The following is an 18,976-nucleotide window of genomic DNA, read 5'->3' as shown; positions in this document are numbered from 1 at the left end:
TAAGCAGCTACAGCAAAGGAAGACAAGGTACTACACCATGGATCTTGCATCTACTGCTGTATAAGTAATGGGTTTTGCAGCCCTAAGCAATTCTGCTGATGGCTTCCATTCACAGCAGCATTGTTTTGAGAATCTATTCAGCTTGCATGCAAGTGAACCAGAGGATATTTCTAATAGATGTTACATCTGCATGTACAGTAAGCTGTCAGCTGCCCTTTCTGCAGAGCCTCCCCAGCCAGCTCAGAACACCTGTTGAAATCCTGTAAAGAATATTAGCCAACATTTCATACTATGCATTGTTAAAAATACATCAACAGAAACTTTGGGCCATTCTGTTTAGGAAATATGGGTCCATTTTTCCCTTTTTTCTCCCAGAACGTAAGTTCTTTAGAGCCAGAATTATAGATGTGTTCAGTGCCTCAAAAGCACTTTTGGGTGCTATTGCAATATGAATTATAAATTACTCACAAAAACCTGTTAAAAGAACGTTATGGTTTCAAAATGGAGCACTTAGAAGTTCTGAAAGCCCAGCTCAGCACTGCTGTGCTCAGCCTCCCCCTAGCTCAGGGCTGTGCACACAGTAACTCCGCACTAACGTCTGCTTCTGTGCTCCAATGAGCCCTCCCTACTTGATGCAACCTTCAGCAGGAATACTGCTCAGCGAATGAGTATTTTGTTTTGTTCTTGTTCAGCGTGTGACCTCTGTGGCTTATTTACTGCTAACTAATCCTACTCCACTCTGAAGATGGAATTAATCGCTTCCTCCCAGGCTTCACCCTGCTCGTCCCTGCTATGGGACTGAAGGGCTTTGGAAACATCCATGAACACACATGCAAAGCCCTGTGCTGAGCCACACGCACTTTCCAGACCCCAGTGTGCTTCCCACCGGAGCATGGCATGGCCATACCAGCGCCGGCTCCTCCGTTCTCACCCCTTCTCTCCCCCAGCAATCAGCTGCACTGCTGTCTGCCTGCCGGGCACAACAGGGCTCTGCAATCCTCACCCTGCCCTTTGGATTCCCAGCTCCTCTGCTTGTTATTTTGTCCTCTTTTGAAGTCACTGTGGCATTTCCATCCTGTGCAAGCCTGATGGTGCCATTAGCTCCAAGCCAGCGAAAGCAAGCTCTTGCCTCAGACACCCAACAGACAGATACAAACTTCCAGAATTTGCCTTACCCCGATGACCTCCTGCTTTCCCTCGCAGGTTCTTCTCCAGCCCTCCTCAAAGCAGTGCCGTTCTGCTCCTTGCCTCCTCCCCACAGCCTCTTCTCCACCCCCTGCTCCCACCCAACATCTCCGGTTGCCCCCTCCCCTCCCAGTGCCCCGCATCAAAGTGGCACCGCTCCCCGCACCCAGCAGTACAGCCTGGCTGGTTAATGTTCACCCGGCCGCACAGTTAGACGGCAGCATGCTTGGGACAGACACGGACATCAAAGCCCTCAAATTCAAACCAGATCCTGTTGGGTTTGTGTGAACTCAGCTCTTCTCAGACACTTATAGGCTGGCCAAAGTTGGGGGTTGGTGGTTTTTTTTTTTCCTCCTACTTTGCTACTTGAAGCAATGAGAAGATGGAACCCTGAGAAAAAGGCAAAGGCTCCCTCACTGAGAGCCAAGCCCCTTCCCTTGGATCTGGGCACAGCAGGCTCCTCACCAGATGAGCAGGAGCAACTCCTAACATGTGGGAAATCTTTTTTGCCTAATCTTGTTCTTAGAAATGGTTGGACAATTTTTTCCTGAATTTAACAGTATGCAGCCAGAGACAGACGCCCAGTATGGAAAATGGATAAAACAGCAATCTTGCACAACTTGGAACCACTGGAAAGTTCACAGAACCTACTCTGTGTGAAAATACCCTGTTTTAGCTGAGAAATAGGTATTCCACAGCAAAGTGCTCAAACTCTTGGGCTGGCACTTCTGAGTCTACGACACAGAAGAGCCTTGGTGCCCATGACAGTCACACCAGTGGCCTTGGCAAAGACCATTCAAATTCAGCACTTCCTAAAAAAAGCCATTTTTTTCTGGACACAGCAGCCAAACAATTCCTCCTAACCTCTATACCACTTCTTTTCAAGCACGGAGTTCCCTCCTTGGTGCCATAATAGATCCAAATTTGTTCATTCTCCTTAATACAGTATGTCAGTACCCTTCACAGCGAAGCCAGCAGGTCACAATCAGAACGCTGCCGTGTGCTTTCCACCTGCAAAAAACTAAAAGCCTAACACAATATATCCAGTGCAAATTATTCTCATTGTTTCTTGACAAGATAACAAATAACAAGAGCTGAGTGCTCTCCTGCTCACAGTAAAACATTAATTTGATCAAGGAGCAGTGGTGTGAATGGGGAAATGAGATACAAGCAAGAAGTACCATCTTTCCCTTAAAATTCCAGGAGCCAAACTGTTCTCTCTTCTTACATGTTAAATACAAGGCTATGCATGGACAAATCCTCCTATGGGCCAGGAGTGTACGTTAGCACAGGTAGACCTGCCGAAGGTAACGAGCCTGGTTATGGCAGTAGCCATCACACCTGGTGGAAGCGCTTCCAGTTCACGCTGTCTTATTCTCAAGCTGCCACAAAAGCTGTTTCTCACAGAGCAGGACCACGTACAGCACTCTGCTTCAAGGTGATCTCCATTTTGCCTAACTTTTGTGATAAGCAAATTTATTTCAAGACCTCTCAGCCACCCCATCAGCTTCCACCAAACAACAGTGAGGTTATCAGAAAATCGGTGACATGAAAGACTCTCCAGGACTCTGGCACCTATTTTTTTTTTCCAGCAAAGGAGAATTACATGGAAAAAAAAAGAAAAAAAGAAAAAATACCCAACAAACAGAAGAGGTTGGGCTGTCTTCGTTCTCGTCTCCAGGCTATTGTGCTTTTCTTTCCACCTTGAAAGGCTGCCAGATAAATGTATTCCCAACTGAAAGCCAAGCATTTACAGGAAACTCCTGTGTTTGTATGAAAATAATATTAACCGTATTTTGCCTTTATACAACCCTTTTCCATGCAAGGATCTCCGCGCGCTTTATAAAGTAAATGTTATTGTTCCCATTTTACAGACGGTGAAATTAAATCACAGTGTTAAGTGCATGACCTCACCGGCTATAAAATGGCATCGCATCCCAAGGCCAGGGGAGCCATGGCACAGCACAGGCTCCAGCTCACAGCAAAGGCAGTCAGAAACAAAAAGCTCAGATAGTCTGGCAGTACGAGTGCCAGCACTGGTGCAGATGACGGAAGCGTGTCAAGACCAATACCCATCTTCATGGAAACCCAACAGTGAGGACTGGTTGCCACTGGGTTTGCTGCCACCGGTGGTTCAGAGCAGCCATCCCCTGCACAGCACTTACACCTCTATTCTGTTGCATTTGTGTTGCTAAGTGAAAGAGGAGAAATTATTCCATCTGCCGCTTGGAAACATACATATTTTATAGCAATCTCACTTAGTGGGAATATCTTTTCAAACCATTTTCCAATGTGACGTGCCATAGAGATAGGAAGGAACCGCAACCAATGACACAGAAAAGAAGTACCTGAGAAGAGCTTTCCTGCTATGATGACCAAGTGAGGCTTTGTTTGCACTTCTACAGCATGCACTGCTTTATTTATTTCAGTGGTAGTTTGATACAAAAAATGTTGAAACTTCTTAGCCCTTGCTTTACAGATCTGAAAATCCAGCACTGCATTTCTTTGGGGTACACAGTACTGATCTAGTCCAGACTCTTCCATAAGTGGCTGTGTATTTGAGAAGGAGCTGCTGTTTTATTGATAACAGAAGTTGCTGTATTTTATTTTCTTTCCCTCGGAAAAATAAGCCGAAGAAATCTGGGAATACATTCAGCACTGCAAAGATGGCAACAAAACCAATGGAAACGCTTTGCTTTTTCCAAAGGGATAACATGGCACAGACACAGAAAACAAGACAGATTTAATTATTTTTCTATAACTTTTGCAATACAGTCTGCAGGAAAAAAATCCCTGCGCTCTCTTTCTAGTATTACTCTCCAAGTCTATGGATATCTTTATCTGAGACCTTTCAAATCTATTTCCTCCTAAAGATTAAAACATAATCATCTGGTGTCAACCAACCCTAGCTGAAGTCCTTCCCTTTATCTTTCAGCAGTGAAAAAGCACTCTTTTCTTAACAATGAGAAGGGAGGGTACAAAGTCAGCAGATGTGGACACATCGATGCCATGAAACGACAAACCCAGACTCAATACTAAAAGCTTACATCGAGCCTTCTTATCATGGAATCACAGAATGGCCTGGGTTGAAAAGGACCACAATGATCATCGAGTTTCAACCCCCCCCCGCTATATGCAGGGTTGCCAACCACCAGACCAGGCTGCCCAGAGCCACATCCAGCCTGGATTCTTCTCCTTCTTCTTCTTAAATGAAACACTCCAATGTGGCTCTGTTTTTGCAACACACAGTTTTGAACAGAAGCCTCAGTGCTTCCCATGCACAACTGGCTGACTCTGGGTTACCAGATAAAATACAGAAACAGAAGGATAATTCCTTTGAATAAATTCGTCATCCCAAATATTTGTGACTTACTGCCATAAACACTTATGAGAAAGGTGTAAACTTGAAAAGGTACAGAAAAGGACTAATCATAAATATTTATATAAAATATATATTCACGTAACTGTTGTACATGCAGAAAAGTACACTGGAGCTTCATTAACTTCACTGATTGGAAACGGTAATATTCTGGGAATCAAACAATAAAAAATTCAAGGATGCTATATCCCAAACTATGATAAATCATTTATTTTGACAAGTAAGGGTAGTTTTGCTTTAATTATTTATTATTATACTTCGTAGCATATCAGAAAATATGCAGTGATTTATTGTGCAAAATGAAATCTTAATAAAACGAGTCCCTTCCTCAAACTACAGGATTATTAAATCTTCATGGAAATGTGAGGGTGAACTCTCAGGTTATTTTCACTATCGAGCTGGCTGGTTTGTAATGTGGAAATAAGCAATGCCTATTGCATTTCGTTATACTCTGACTTCAATCTCTTATGGGCCCAAGTCGTACATCCTCAGGGACTGTGAGAGAAGGAGAGCTCACGCACACCCAGCTGCTGCTGCTGCCCACAGCTCTGCTGCTCTGCAGATGGTGCAGCAGCATCCTACAGCTCAACAGGAGGGGGCTGCTGGATGTAAACCTTCAGCCCCTACACCCCTTCTACACCTCCCTGTGACGGAGCTATGGCATTTCTGTTCTGAAGGGAGATACAGTAGAATCAGCCATTTTTATGCACTAGTTTCGTCCTTTTCCTAATTCATTTACATCTCTCAAGAGGCTAAAGCAGACCATCATTGACACCCACACTCCTGCCAGGACCTGTCTGGCCGTAACAGGGCAAGCTGCAATACTTCGGTTACCCTCTCTGAGCTTTGCCAGCCTGAGTGAGACTATCTCAGCTGCAAAACATCACTCAAGATCTTGGATTACCCACACTGAGTGCCTGGATTAGCAGCTGATGGAGGGCTGTCATCTGAGCAGCTGTGCTGCCACTGTATCGCTACCTCCAGCACCAGGGCAGCCACCCCGTGCTCCTCAGCCCCAGCAGGCAGCTTGCTCCTTCAAGCCAGGGATTTAGAGCTGTTTCTCTTTGATTAGAGGTACAGCTGGAGACAAAGCTCCATTTATACCTTGAGTTAATGAAGAGAAACTGAATTTTGTGGTCAACTCAGTCACTACCTCTTTTCCTTTCTAAGCGGAAAATTGCAAAGTATTTGAAGGTAATTATGTCTATGATCTAGTAATTTCTCCTGGGGATGAGAGTGCTGTGATAACACACAAACAAGCCAATAAAACTCCTGCACGAAACAATTTAAGGATCCAAATGAAGAAAAAACAGTGGGAGAAAAGAGATGATAGAGTCTAAAGATGGAGGACAGTGGTTCATGCAGCGGCCATGCTCCATCCAACAGAACAAGAGGGTGAGAACTACATCCACTCTGATCCCTTGGCTTCCATCACACAGAACGTGGAAGCCTTAAGAAGCACCTGACATTTAAAAATTTACAGCAGAAGTATCTCTCATTTTTTGGCACAACCGTTTTGCAGTTCTGTAAATTTCTCCTCTGAATCCCAGTTCAGTTTGGGTCAGTGTTAATTCCAGAACAGCAAAACACTGCATCAAAATCAGCAAGGCAATCTATTTAGCCTCAAAGTAGGAGTCACGCTGAGCATTACTCTTTAAAGGTAGCCATAATAATGGGGAATAAGTACTTACTGAAACATTAAAAGGAAATGTTAATTTAACTATTAAATACATAATTATGTTAAGTACTTGTTTCTGCAATTGTAGCACTTCAGCCTGATGCAAACTCACTTTTTGGCCTGTGCACTTGATTTAATTTCTTCCAGCTTTTTTCCAACCGTAAAGTGAGGCTGCTACAAAGATTACTCAGTTATCATTTGTAGAAGTGTTTTACAAAGATGAAGCACTGCACAAGGACTACAGGGATGGTCTGGTAATCAGCACTTCCCCTTCCCTCCATGAGGTCACGCTCTCCCCCTGCCCCCCCATGTCCCATGCTCTGCTGAGCTGCACCGACTCCCAACCTCACAGAAAACAAACTTGGTCCCCTCACCCCAAATTCATGCTCTTCTGCAGTAAGGGAGCTCAGTGTTTTTGATGAAACATCTCCCACTGCAAAGGGTGATTTTGGGGCAGAAAGGACCATGGCCGTCTTGACTGAGAAGAAGAGGTGGGAAAAAGGGTAAAAGAAAAGACAGAACCACCTCTGCTGGCGTTACAGCACCTCAGAACTGCAAGTTTGTTCCAGTAGGACAGGAAAATACTGTCAGCATTTTCATGTAAATGGGTATCTTCCATTTTAGCGTGGCAAGAAGGAAATAAGAAATACCTGTTCCTTAATTACAACAACTTTTCTACTTGAAGAAAAAACCTACTGGGTAAATAACTGCTACAACTTTGAAAGACGTACTGCCTTCGCGAGAATTACAAAATAATTCTACCAAAACATCTTTTACAACCTACATAATTTTCAGAAAGTCTATGGATTTTCAAATAATGACTAGCACTTTCATAAATATTTAATGCTGTCTACAAAAGTTCTTTGACAGAACTAAAAACCCACTGTGCAAAACCCAATTTTCCTTCACTGACTATATAATAAAACCAACAACTTACAAATCTGCCTTCTGCTTTATTAACATCTTTCCAACGTATATAGAACTAATATAAAGAACAATGCACTTGCTGTGATTATCCAGTCCCATATAACAAGACATCATGCAGACTGTGGTTTGGAATAAAAGGACTGAGGCTGAGATTCATGACTGGTTTATTTATCTGAAAGGTGACAATCCTCCTCCTAACCCACAGCTGTGCATCCCCCCTTCTGTGTAACTGAAAGCAAGCTGCTCTTGCGTACACTTAAATTGGATTATAAAACCATGACCTGAGCAACTTATGATCTGAAATCTCTGATCTTACATGACAGATGGATTAATGAAGCTCACTGACAAAGAAATGCCTGGTTGATGGTTCTCTCTATGAAACCATTACCTGTTTCATATACCACCTGGGAATCTGCATGTCCATACGCATCTTCCTCATCACCTTATATAGACACTCCGTGTACAGAATAGAGAGTATTCCCAAAGACCTAAATTCTCTAAATTTAAGTACTTTCTTACTGTACAGTTATGACTGTTAATTGCATACGAAAGAACTGTCATGAAATTCTAAAGAGGAAGGGAAAAAAAAAAAATCAAAGTCACACTTAGAACGTGAGAAACTAATTTTAAATCCTACCTGATTTGCTCTTTCAAGGTCTGTCATGATCATCTCGATTTCATCAGCCCTGGGAGAACAAGAGAGCAGAGGTTCTGTTATCACATGAAGAATGCTCGCAATATGAGTTCACGCATCGCACAACTGTGACATTCATATAAACACCACCAATTTTAATTTTTTTAAGGGCACAGTGAAGACTGAGCAGCTAAGCTTTTGGCTGGTGAAATCCTGTTGGATTTTAGCTCTGTGCATTGGTTTGTAAATCTCCAAATCTTTCGTCTGTTCCCGGTTTCCAACAAAGCGCCATACCGATGTCTGAGCATATCTATTAGATCTTATTCCCAACCCTGCTGCAGAATAGCTGTGTCACCTCTCTTACACGTAAGGGTGCTTCAAAAATGATTATGAAGAAGAAGCCAAAGATTCTTCAGTCAACTACCTGCACATGTGGAGACTCTACGTGCACAGTGCATTACTCCTCTGTTTGGCTCTTCTGCCAGAAAACGTCAAATAGAGTCAGAAATTTCAAGTATGGAGAAGAGAGTTTTGTGGCAGAAATTTAAGAAACTAAATTCAGGCTCGGGCTCTTAATGCACTTCAGAAATTTGGATGGGAAACTCAAAGGATTGAAAGCTACACACTTAAGGAGAAATGGATCCATCACGTACACGTGTGTTAGGTGCCAGCCACCAGTCCTGACCCTTTAAAAACTCCAGCATTTCTAAGATGGGCTCACACAAATGGATATAATAATTAGGCAATAAATTCTATCACCGCGCTAAATCATGGGCAAATGCTTCCATTATACACTCATCTGTGGGAGGCACCAGCAAAAGGGCCTGCACTGCTAAAAGAATGCTCTGCATCAACATATGAAGACACAGTACTTCTCCTAGACACTTTGCCTTTCTTATCTCTGGGCCATATGGATGCAATAAACTCTATCCTCTTCTCCTATGAGCAGTAGCTTTAACCAGCAAGTCCTTTTGCAATCTGCCAACACCACGATGTCTGTTTTTTGTTTTTAATCTGTAGCAGATCATTATCAGTAAAAGCTGTGAAATACCAGAATCCCCTTCTGCTGATGCGAAGAAAGTTGGGATTTGTTTGTTTTTGGATTATCCCAAACAAAATCCATTTTTCTATGCAGGTATTTGCTGGGAAAGAAGATTACTGGGGTACACAGAAGTACTACCACACCTGACACTGAATGCTGACTTACTCTTCAACAGCATTTTGGGAAATGCAGTAGAAGATTACAACAGGTAAATGCGTATGCATATAAACAAATAGAAAATTATTTTTTCATCACAGTCTCAAGGATGAGGCAGCATGAACAGCCTTCTGAAAAACCTCTTGAACCATAATGGAAAACAGATAAATGTGTATTTTCTCATGCAGAAGAAGCTAATGTGTTCTTATATTGGAAAGGACACACGATATACACACAATGTGTTTTGAATTAATGATAACAGATATTATTTAATGAATCCAACAACTCCTCTCTGGGCAGATAAGGACTCGGAGTGCACAGGGACTCATCAGGAGACCAACCCAGACAGGCTCAGGTGAGCCTGCAATTACATCTTTAATCTCGTTAGCCTGGCTGTGATAGAGTATTTTTTGTTTAGGCTCCAGGCCCGAACAACTCCTCCATCCTGTAAACCCACATATGGAAATCACATCTCAGATGTCTGCACAGACATGCAAGTGACCCCAGCACGCATTCGTAACAGGGAAGAGAGCATCCAAATGCACTGCAAAAAGTTTCCCAGCATTTTACAAATATTTTTAGCCGGGATGGTTTAAGGATCCTCTCTATATAAGCTTATGTATTCAGGTTGAATTTATGTGTGAATGCCTCAGGTTATATGGAGCCAGTAAATGATGTCTGGATTGTGTCACACGCCTCCCGGAGCAGCGCCGCAGCGTCCCACTGCAACACGGGGCTGCAGCTCCAGAGGACGCCGTTTCTGCTCACTTCTTTCTGGGCCTGAAGAGCCATAACATCCCTCCTTCCCCCCCCCCCAGACAAGGGAACGCTGGTATCAAGTATCTGCCAAAGGTCCGAAAGGCTCTAGAGCCTAAGAGCAGAGCACAAAAACCCAGGCCAGGAGAAGAAATGCACCCTGCTATTGCAGCAGAAGGGCCATTCTTCAGTCCAGCCAAGGGAGAGGGCTGGCTGCAGAGCAAAGAAAAAGGCTCTGACGCAGAAAAGATGCGTGTGAGGGCATCTGGGCCCACCACAGGACCCTCAGCCACCTGTAGAGGTCACAGCATTGAGTGTAGGAAGGCAAAGGTCGGGAAAAAAAGCCAAGAACATTCTAGATTGATACACATGAAGAAATTCCACTGCATACAGCTGTGAATGGGAATGAGGAGCCCTCAGAACGAGGAAAACTGAGCCCGAGCTCCTGGAGAAGCAGAGGCACAGCAGCACCTCAAGGCGTGCCTTTACAGTGGGGCCTTTAGAGCAGACATGAGTAGCAGCACCAGTGTTTGTATGCTATTTCGGCTGGGGTCAGGATTTAAGAGCTCTATTACAGCATTGGTATACACAGTCAATTACAAAAAAAAAAGCAACCGAGGATACAGCATGCCATAAAAATGACATTTCTGCCCTTCAGCAGGCACAGATAATTCTGACCGAACCTGGTGGAGTGTCAGACTGTAGCCAAAGGCCAGGGCGTCCCTTTGTCCTTGCAGCCACACGCAGAGCTGGCCCCAAAAGGGGCCCAAAGCCCTTTTACCCCCACACCCACCCTGCCCAGCCTTCCCCACACACCTCTACAAGGATGGAGCATCTCGAAAATCCCCAGCAGACTCTCCATCTTAGCAGCCTGCACACCTACCAAGGTTAATGCTGCAACCGTAAATGTTATCTTCAAGCGAAGTAATGAATTAAATTACTCTGTATTCTTTACAAGCACAAGTGTCAACAGCGTTCAGAAGAGCCTTCAAAAGGAATTCAGCCTTTTCATTTTAAAAGCTCAACTCCCACATTGGTAGCTGGCACTCAGCAGTCTAAAATCACTTCTTTGAGAAAAGTCTCTAATAGCTACACGCGCTGTTTGCTCAGCAATACTATTTATTATAAAATAAATTACAGTTCTCACCCCTTTTATGCACTCACAGAAACAACCTTCATTGATTTATTGTTTACAAAGCACCGTGTTGAACTCAAACCTGTGAGGCACAAGGGAATCCCACTCTGGCTCGCTGAACTGGGCCCACACAGTTGTGATGGGTTCACCATCCACTAGATTTGCTCGCTTTCAGACCTCCCAATTTCAGTGGAATTGTCTGACAGCAAAAACACCATGGATCAGCACTGATGGCATCCCATCCTGCAAGTTGTCACTGCAAATCTGATGGGAACCTTGCAGAGAACAGTGGCCGGGTTTAACAAACCTGACCCTGCATTTCTGACCAAAGCCATTCCAAGAGAACAAAACTCACTTGGAAGAGTCACAGATTGGAGGGTTTTACTTTTAACCTTCTTAACTCCTGAAGCAAAGGTGACCTGGCCCCTTGTAAGGGCCTACACCCTCCCCACCACCCCAAGAGCTATAGGCAAGGAGAACAACAGAAAACAAAGTTCCTTGTTTGTGTGAATACAGAGAAGGAGGGTCATTAGTAGCAAGAGAAGCTATCAGTGCAATAAACCCATACTTATGGTCTTTTAGAGCAGATTCCCCCATTACAATGGTCAGGGTTAATGCCAGCTTTGTTCGGGGTTTGTCAATGTTGATGCTTTCTTAACATTGAAACAAATAACAAAAAAGAGAGTGGGTAAAAGTTGTTCCCGGGAATGCGTATTATCTGTCCTGAGTTTTCTCAATCCAAGAATCATTAATTTGATCTAATTCTTTATAACCTCTTTGTTACAGCAAAAATAATCATCTGTGTTCAGTCTGTGTTACAGTTTGTTCTGCGTTTCGGCACTTTCGGCCTGAAGAATTTAGCACATCAAATTTTCAGTTCAAGCATTTGGAGCTACGGAACAAACAGAAGAAATAAAAGGAGTCCCAACCACTGCAACGACACGACTACAAGCTGTAATTCCTACTATTGTCTCTCCTGCAGCTGCATTTCAAGTGAAAAGCAAAACACATTAAAAGCCATGGATTTCACAAGGTATAAACTTTTACCATTCACGAAAGAGTCCTCAAAACTAATACATCATCTAAAAAAACCAAAGACAAAACCACCCAACCTCCCCCAGAAGAAACAACAACACTCAGTTGTTCTGGGAAGTGGAAAAAAATGCAGAAAGGTTCAATTTTCTTTCTAAGCTCAAGCTAACTGATTAGGTTTGAACAGCATAACAAGCAAGCAAATTCAAGTGCTGGTAAAATGGATGCAGCTCAGTTTCTTCCTCTAAATAAATCAGATGAAAACCCTAAACACCATGAAGCTATTCACTTGCAAGCAAGAAGAATGCAGACTTTATGATTAAAATCCAGTTGATCCAACTCCTTCATTTAGATACCAGCTTAAGGAGGCAGAAACAATTCCTTTTTTATCAAGATGACAAGCGAGCAGTTTGCCAAACCTTGTGGCTGCAGCCCCCCGAACATTCGAACCTACTGAACCTTGAAGGGAACTGCTGCTGGATTCTTCATAGACGGAAGAGCTGAGAAACACAGACGACACTTTTGGAATTGCAGTCGATGGCGCAGCCAAGGAACTTCACCAGCGGGGCGGATTCATGTTTTGGTTTGGCAGAAAACAAACAACATCTTTTCCCACAGATCTGTTTTCTTAAAAAACGTGGAAGTTTCCTGGTCAGAGCAAACGGCGCACGGAGCCAGAGGGCTTCTGAGAGCCTTCTAATTACCGTAATGTTTACACAGTCTATTTCGAACTAGAAGCATACGTTTCCAACTAACGTGCATTTATGTTTAATAAGAAAGAAAGAAAAATCCCACACCTGATCTGTACCTGTGATCACCGTGGAGCAGAACTGGGCAGGATTACGTAGCATTTGGCAGAAGCACCTTGCTCTCCTCAAACCAGGGGCACTGCACCCAGCACCGTGTTATGGCAAGAGCGACTGGGAAGTTTTGGGGAGGGCCAGAAGAAAACTGCAGTGTGCTGTATTTTTTCAAGCTTCAATGCAATTTCTATGAGGAAATGTCCCAGGGTTGAAGAGGTAACTTTGAATCACTGAACAACGTCAGAATTGCCTGCAGTCCAACGATGATGGCGTTCACTCGGGGCTCAACTCCTTCATTGGAGCACTCACTTTTGTTTTTGCTTTGAGCAAAAAAAGCTGACATTTCCTACCCAAACTCAAGATCCTTTCTGAACTCTGCTGGTAGGTTCCCCCATCCAACTCCTGCTCTTTGGTGCCCACTAATGGAGCGTGCTGTGCTGGATGCCTTCATTTCCAGGACCAACTTACACGGAACATAACACACCTAATGCCTTACAACATCTCTGACAGGAGGCAATACAAAACCACCGCCAGTCCTACGTGCCTCACACTGTACGAATACTGCTGCACACACAGTTCAGGCATTTTCTGAATTCATAATGATTCGAACACAATAAACACTCACATTAGATAAATCCACGTTTATTGCTAACTGCACCTCCAAAAGCTGAAGACATAAAGGCTGTACAAATGAAGAAGAAATGTTTTATTTCAGCTAACTGCAGCATGTCCAAAGGCAGGAACTCACACACCTTTTAGTACTGAGTTCTCAAATCTTCTTTCCAAACTGCAAGAGCTACAGGTTAATATTTTCTTTCACAGCAACCCTCTCAGGACCTTCAGATCAGATAATCCTTTTTCCAATGTCATATAAATCCGGGCCTCTCGTAAAAGAATTTCTCTGTTCAGGGATTCATAAATCCACCAACTTTAGTAATGAATTGGGTGTTTCCTTTCCTAGGAACTCAACTGAAGAAAAAAAATCCTCTCTTTGCTTAGCAGTGAAACACTGGAGGCTTTAAATTGAGAGATCAAAAGCAATGGTGGTTTCAGGTGCTCCGGTGATTACACAGCACGTCACCAGGATTCATCTGGGGAACAGTTGGCTGTCCGGTGGACGTTGTCCAGACTCCTCCAGGCTGTCATCCCACGCTGAATCAAACTCTTCCCCCAGGAAAAGGGAGAGACACTCAAACCTGACTTCCCAGGTTTTTAGTTTCTTGGAAATTAAGTCATGTTTCCCCTCGTTGGGAGCCTTGCAGCAACGCAGTGCGCTGCACACAGATTGCAGCTGAGAAATGACCGAAATCTCACACAAATGCTTCTAATTAAACATACCATGTTAGTGCTGTGAGTTGCCTCTGCGTCAGCTGCAGGTATAATCTCCAAATAAATGATGTCTTACATGCTGGAAAGGCGTCAAGTGATCATCAGGTATTGACAGAGATAAAAGAAAAGTTTATACAAAAGTTTCTAAAGCTCCAGACACCCTACAATATTTGGACAATGCAAAGCAACACTCCTGATTGCTAGAAGGAAATAAAATAAGCCCCTGTAGAATAAAACCTCTTTCAGTCTGCAGATATATTGCTTTCTAAGAAAACCTGTACAGCACTTTGTTATAATAAAAAAAGAGGGCATCACTTTTGGGCAGCCAAAAGTAAACAGAAATCAGCATCACTGCGGTGATACAATAGGGACAGGTTCCTAAAGATCAGCAGTGTTTTATTAATCATTTTTGCAGAGGGAAACCGGTATGAGTGACACTAACTAATAAAACACAAAGAGAAAAAAACAGTTAAATGTAACAGGAAAATGTCAGCTCATGGAATCCCAGAGCCCCGAGTCCCATAGCTCTGCAGCACACGTGACCTCAGCACACTCTCCACACCGAAGAAGAATGCTTAACGTCAGCAGCTGGAATGCAGAGGAGTGAAGGCGCTCCGGCTGCATTAAGGACTAGCCCAACCTATAAATAGAGGGTGCACTTCTTAATTCAGTGACAATCATATTTTCTTATGTATTTATAAATGTTGTACCACAGCCAACACGAACGTTGAAGTCCCCTAGCAGCTCATTCCTCCATTTAAACACCCTCATTCAAGGACCATTTTGGTTTTCTCTTGACACCAACAGGTCCCCCTTGTGTTGTGTGCTCAGCCATCGCATTGCCCGTTACAGAAAGGGACACCAGGAAAAGAAATGCCATCTATCTTCTTTTCCTCCTAGTCTCATGCCCTACTTCACGAAGTATTTTTGCTCTACCCCACAGAGTCTTATGAGTAATGTTAAAAGCAGTAACCAGGAGTGCCCCGATTTGGATTACTGTGGGTTCCCTCCCACCACGTTGCTGGTAACGATCCTTTGGCTCATTGAGGAGTTCAAAGAGGGCTGCTGTAGCACGAGGTTATGCCTGCACCCGAAACCTGCAGAAACAAATGACCTTGCTCAGTCTCATCTAAAAATCAGTTTCCGTCTTCTGTGGGAGTGGATGAGGAGCCTCAGACCTCACGTGGGAGGTGAGGGCTCATCCCCTTGCAGGTTCTAATGTCAGTAGGCAAGGAGAGGCAGCTCAGCAATGTAGCTCTGGTGCAAACATCTGCCTTCAGATGCTGTGGAGAAAATGAGACCTTTTGGACGTTTAACTTTGGATGTATGTGCACCTCAATACTGCCTGCATTAGTACCCAGAGGCACATACACTGAGACTGACATGCTGCACCAGAATCAGTACAAATCCATCAAATTTACAGGATGAAGTCCTCAAGGTGAGGAACACAATCTCCAGGTTCAGAACGTGAGGCACATTTGTGCTCAGAGGTGCTGATTTAGACCAACCAACATTCCTACCTGCCCTCCCCACCGCTGCCAATCTGCACTGCGCTGTGCCCTGGGCAGCAGGAGTCACTGCCTGATGCAATACTACAGCTCTAAGGATTTTCTAACAATACAAGATGACACAGATATGACAAACTCTGTATTTCCTAGTGCCTCCTATCACAAATTGAAAGAGCCTGCTGCAATTCCCCCCTTCTGACTCCAGTTGATTCAATAACACATCAGAATTTAAACACAGGCATCCTTCCCTCCGCTTCACTCACACACAAAGCATATCAAAAGCATGGAATTACTCCTGACTTGGCCTTGAGCAGCCAACATGATGTCAATTTTATATGTTTTATAAAGCAACAGCATGTAGAAAGCAACTCAAATGCAGGTCATATCAAGCATGTGACCCACAGAGCAATCAAAGACTGCCTGAAACTGTCATTCAAGGTTCAATCATCTTCTTGCAGGAAAAATGAAACATCTGTGGCCCAGAGAATTAAGTTATGTATTGCATAATTCATCTGGTGTCTGCCAGAGCAGCCATTTTAATGCTCTAGTGATAAACATGTTTGATTACTTTTGTTTTGTTTCCTGTTGCCTCCATGGTATTTCATTTATCTACCCACACTACAACACAAAATGGAGATAACAGATACACAAAGCAGAGTTACAGTTGGCTGATAAGACGTGGGAAATCAGCAGTCTTATTAATCACATGAAGATGGCATCATTATTAAACCTTATGGTCCTTGCATTGTACTCATTTTGGCTCTTTTGGGCGCAGTCTGCGTTTTGATTTGATAAGAAAATCATTATTTCCCAAAGATTCAAACATGAGCTGTAGAGGTCTTCCTATGATAAATCTGCTCTCCTCATGAACAAAGCCAATTCCTCACCGTTCTCCATCTTTTCCATCCCCTCACTTCTTTTTGGTCCCAATGGAAGCAGAAGGAAAGTGCATCTCATGCCATACAATGCAAAGGACACGTTTCTTGCCCACTTACTCCACTAATGGGTTTGTGGTCCACATGTGGAGAAACCCTAATTGAAACCATCCCGTGCAAGCCATTTTGGGAAGTGGCTTTTTTCTCAGTGACAACTGAATCCCATCTGCTCCTAGCCTCAGAAACCTGAACACCTTCCCACCCGCCATGAACTTCACCAACTTCCAGAACACGTCCTGCAAATCAGTGGGACTTCTAAAGCTCCAGGCCCGCCCTCACTCACCAGCTGTCTATTCCCATTGCCAGGATTTGGCCATTCCTGCAGTCTGTTCGCAGGGCTTTCAATGTCAGTTAATTTGTTAAAGAATTAAACAGACCGGCAATCATTTGTGCAATATTTTACAAGACTTGGTCAATACTGGCTTGATCCAAACAGGTGCTTTGCATTGGCCTGATGGAAGAGAGCAAGGAACGGCCTCTGAAGTGGAGCTGTGTGCATTCTCATGCATTTTCATGATCTGGAATCTACAGGATTCCTAGGATGAGCAAAATCCTCAATAGAAAGCAACAAGTCAGTACTATTGCAAAACGAGATTCCGTACGCCAAGAGTTTTACCTGAGACCCTGAAATCCTGCACGCTGTTCCTGGTGATGCCCTACGCAGGGCTGAGTCAGTGGCTAAAATAGCACATTCTCCCGTAAGCCTAAATACAAACAAAGCACTGTTTCCTATCGATTGTTCCTATAATGTTGTTTGGACAGTAACTATTGTAATAGTATCAGCTGTCCCATCTGTGCTTTGTAGCTGCCCCCCAGTGCTACATCCTCCTACAATATTTCTAGGTCACTCCCTTGTCTCCTAAATGTCATCTCCTCTCTCCCCTGCTCACAAATGGCAGTACGGAGTAGGGATGCTTTCCAGCAACATGGACATGGCTGCTCAACCAGCAAGTGCACAGGCAGCTGCTGCTCTCCAAGTGCAGCCCTCCACTCACATGGCTGATTTGTCTGCTGCCCAATTCCTACCAGAGACACCAGAGCTCCCTGTCCTGGGGATCTTTAATGCTGTTAATTTCCACTGAAGTCAATCACAAGTTAATTTAGGAGGTTAGCTGACCAACTGCATGCTGAGCACCCAGCAGGTTGGCAGTAAAGCAGATCACAAGGCCATGGAAGCTCTGTTTCCTTGGGAAGCGGGGCTGAAAGCTGTGCTCCTGCAGTGCTAGGGCTGGCTGTTCTGCTCTGCTCCCTCTGCACCATGCCAGAAATTGCCAGTTTTGCTTCTGCTTGAAAAAAAAAGTGTAATGAATACAAAATGAAAACTTCTTTAAAGAGCAGTAACTGATTACCTGTGCTGCTCTACGACTTGCATAAGCTGTTTCATAATTGTTTCTTCAAATACCTAACAGTCACAATGATGGACATCACGTGATTTTGGAAATAAAGCACCTGCAACGTTCACTTATTTTTACTGATGGAGTTAAAACAGATCACATATCCAAAATTAGATGCCTTAATTGGAGGCATCCTAGGTATCATTCCTTTTTAAGGGAATGATGTATTTTAAACCCTGAAGAATCAGCAGGAAGAATAGTCTGTGCTTTGATTAAAGATCCTCTAAAAATACACACAAATATTTTAACTTAATAATGTCACTGGAGCTACAGTATGTGAAATGACCTGGGCAAGGACAGGGACTTTGTGCTGCTGATGGGTTTTTCTGTTGGCTTTTTATTTATTTTTTGCTTTTTATTTATTTTTTTGCCAGAATCATCATGTGCATCTGAACAACGACTAGGTTCTGAACAGTTAAAAATCACAAAATGGACAATCTTCTCTCATTCTCTATGAATGCTAACATCACATATTTCTGTATGTTTGTTTGCTTCCAAACAAAAATAGCCTCAAAAGTTGGACCCCGTTCACAGTTTTTACTATAGCAACGTGCCAGATTCATCTTCAGGAGCTTCTTTCAGAGACTCAGCATCTCCTGCCCTTAACTGCAAAAGGAGCTGGGATGCTCAGTAATTTGGAAAATACAGATAACGATTAATTTCTCCACTTATTTATTTTGTATCTTTATCCATCACTGGGAGAATCTATAAAAAGCTTTTCTTTAACTCAGCCTATGTTCAGCGAAACAGATTTAAATCAGTTTGAAAATAAAACAGTGCAGCGAGGCAGTTTTATGTACATGTGTCACTCCACAGGCATATATCAAGGGAAAATTACTGTTTACCACTGCGGCGATGACAGAACATCAGCTCCTACCTTATGGAGAACAGTAATTTTCCAGTGGCCTGAACAACTATTAGGGTAAATATAACGGACGAAAGAAGAGAAAGCCACACCTGTCTCAATCAGTTCTCTCTATTCTATTACACCTGACTTTGGTAATTGGCGCTGTGATGACTACAACAGCATCCTATGGCCTTTCGAAGGATCTGCTGGCATGGAACAAGATGAAACACATCCAG

The 18,976-nt window shown here is 43.4% G+C and overlaps 1 protein-coding gene across 9 annotated transcripts in view; it reads right to left on the bottom strand.

The window, feature by feature from the left end:
• The window catches only part of CUX1 (cut like homeobox 1), a 227,015-nt gene that overhangs the window by 75,254 nt on the left and 132,785 nt on the right, over positions 1-18,976 (bottom strand). For 8 of the 9 annotated variants that reach the window (NM_001290201.2, XM_015295631.4, XM_015295633.4 and 5 more), the window contains exon 9: positions 7,807-7,855. In NM_001290201.2, the coding sequence (NP_001277130.1) occupies positions 7,807-7,855 (49 nt within the window). Of the gene's footprint in view, positions 1-1,175; positions 7,471-7,806; positions 7,856-18,976 lie in introns of those variants that run through there. The other variant, XM_040649981.2, reaches the window with a different exon arrangement.

This window comes from Gallus gallus, chromosome 19, assembly GCF_016699485.2.
Source record: "Gallus gallus isolate bGalGal1 chromosome 19, bGalGal1.mat.broiler.GRCg7b, whole genome shotgun sequence".
Taxonomy (NCBI): domain Eukaryota; kingdom Metazoa; phylum Chordata; class Aves; order Galliformes; family Phasianidae; genus Gallus; species Gallus gallus.
Note: the sequence above shows the minus strand (reverse complement) of the source record. Positions and strands in the feature narration are given on the sequence as shown.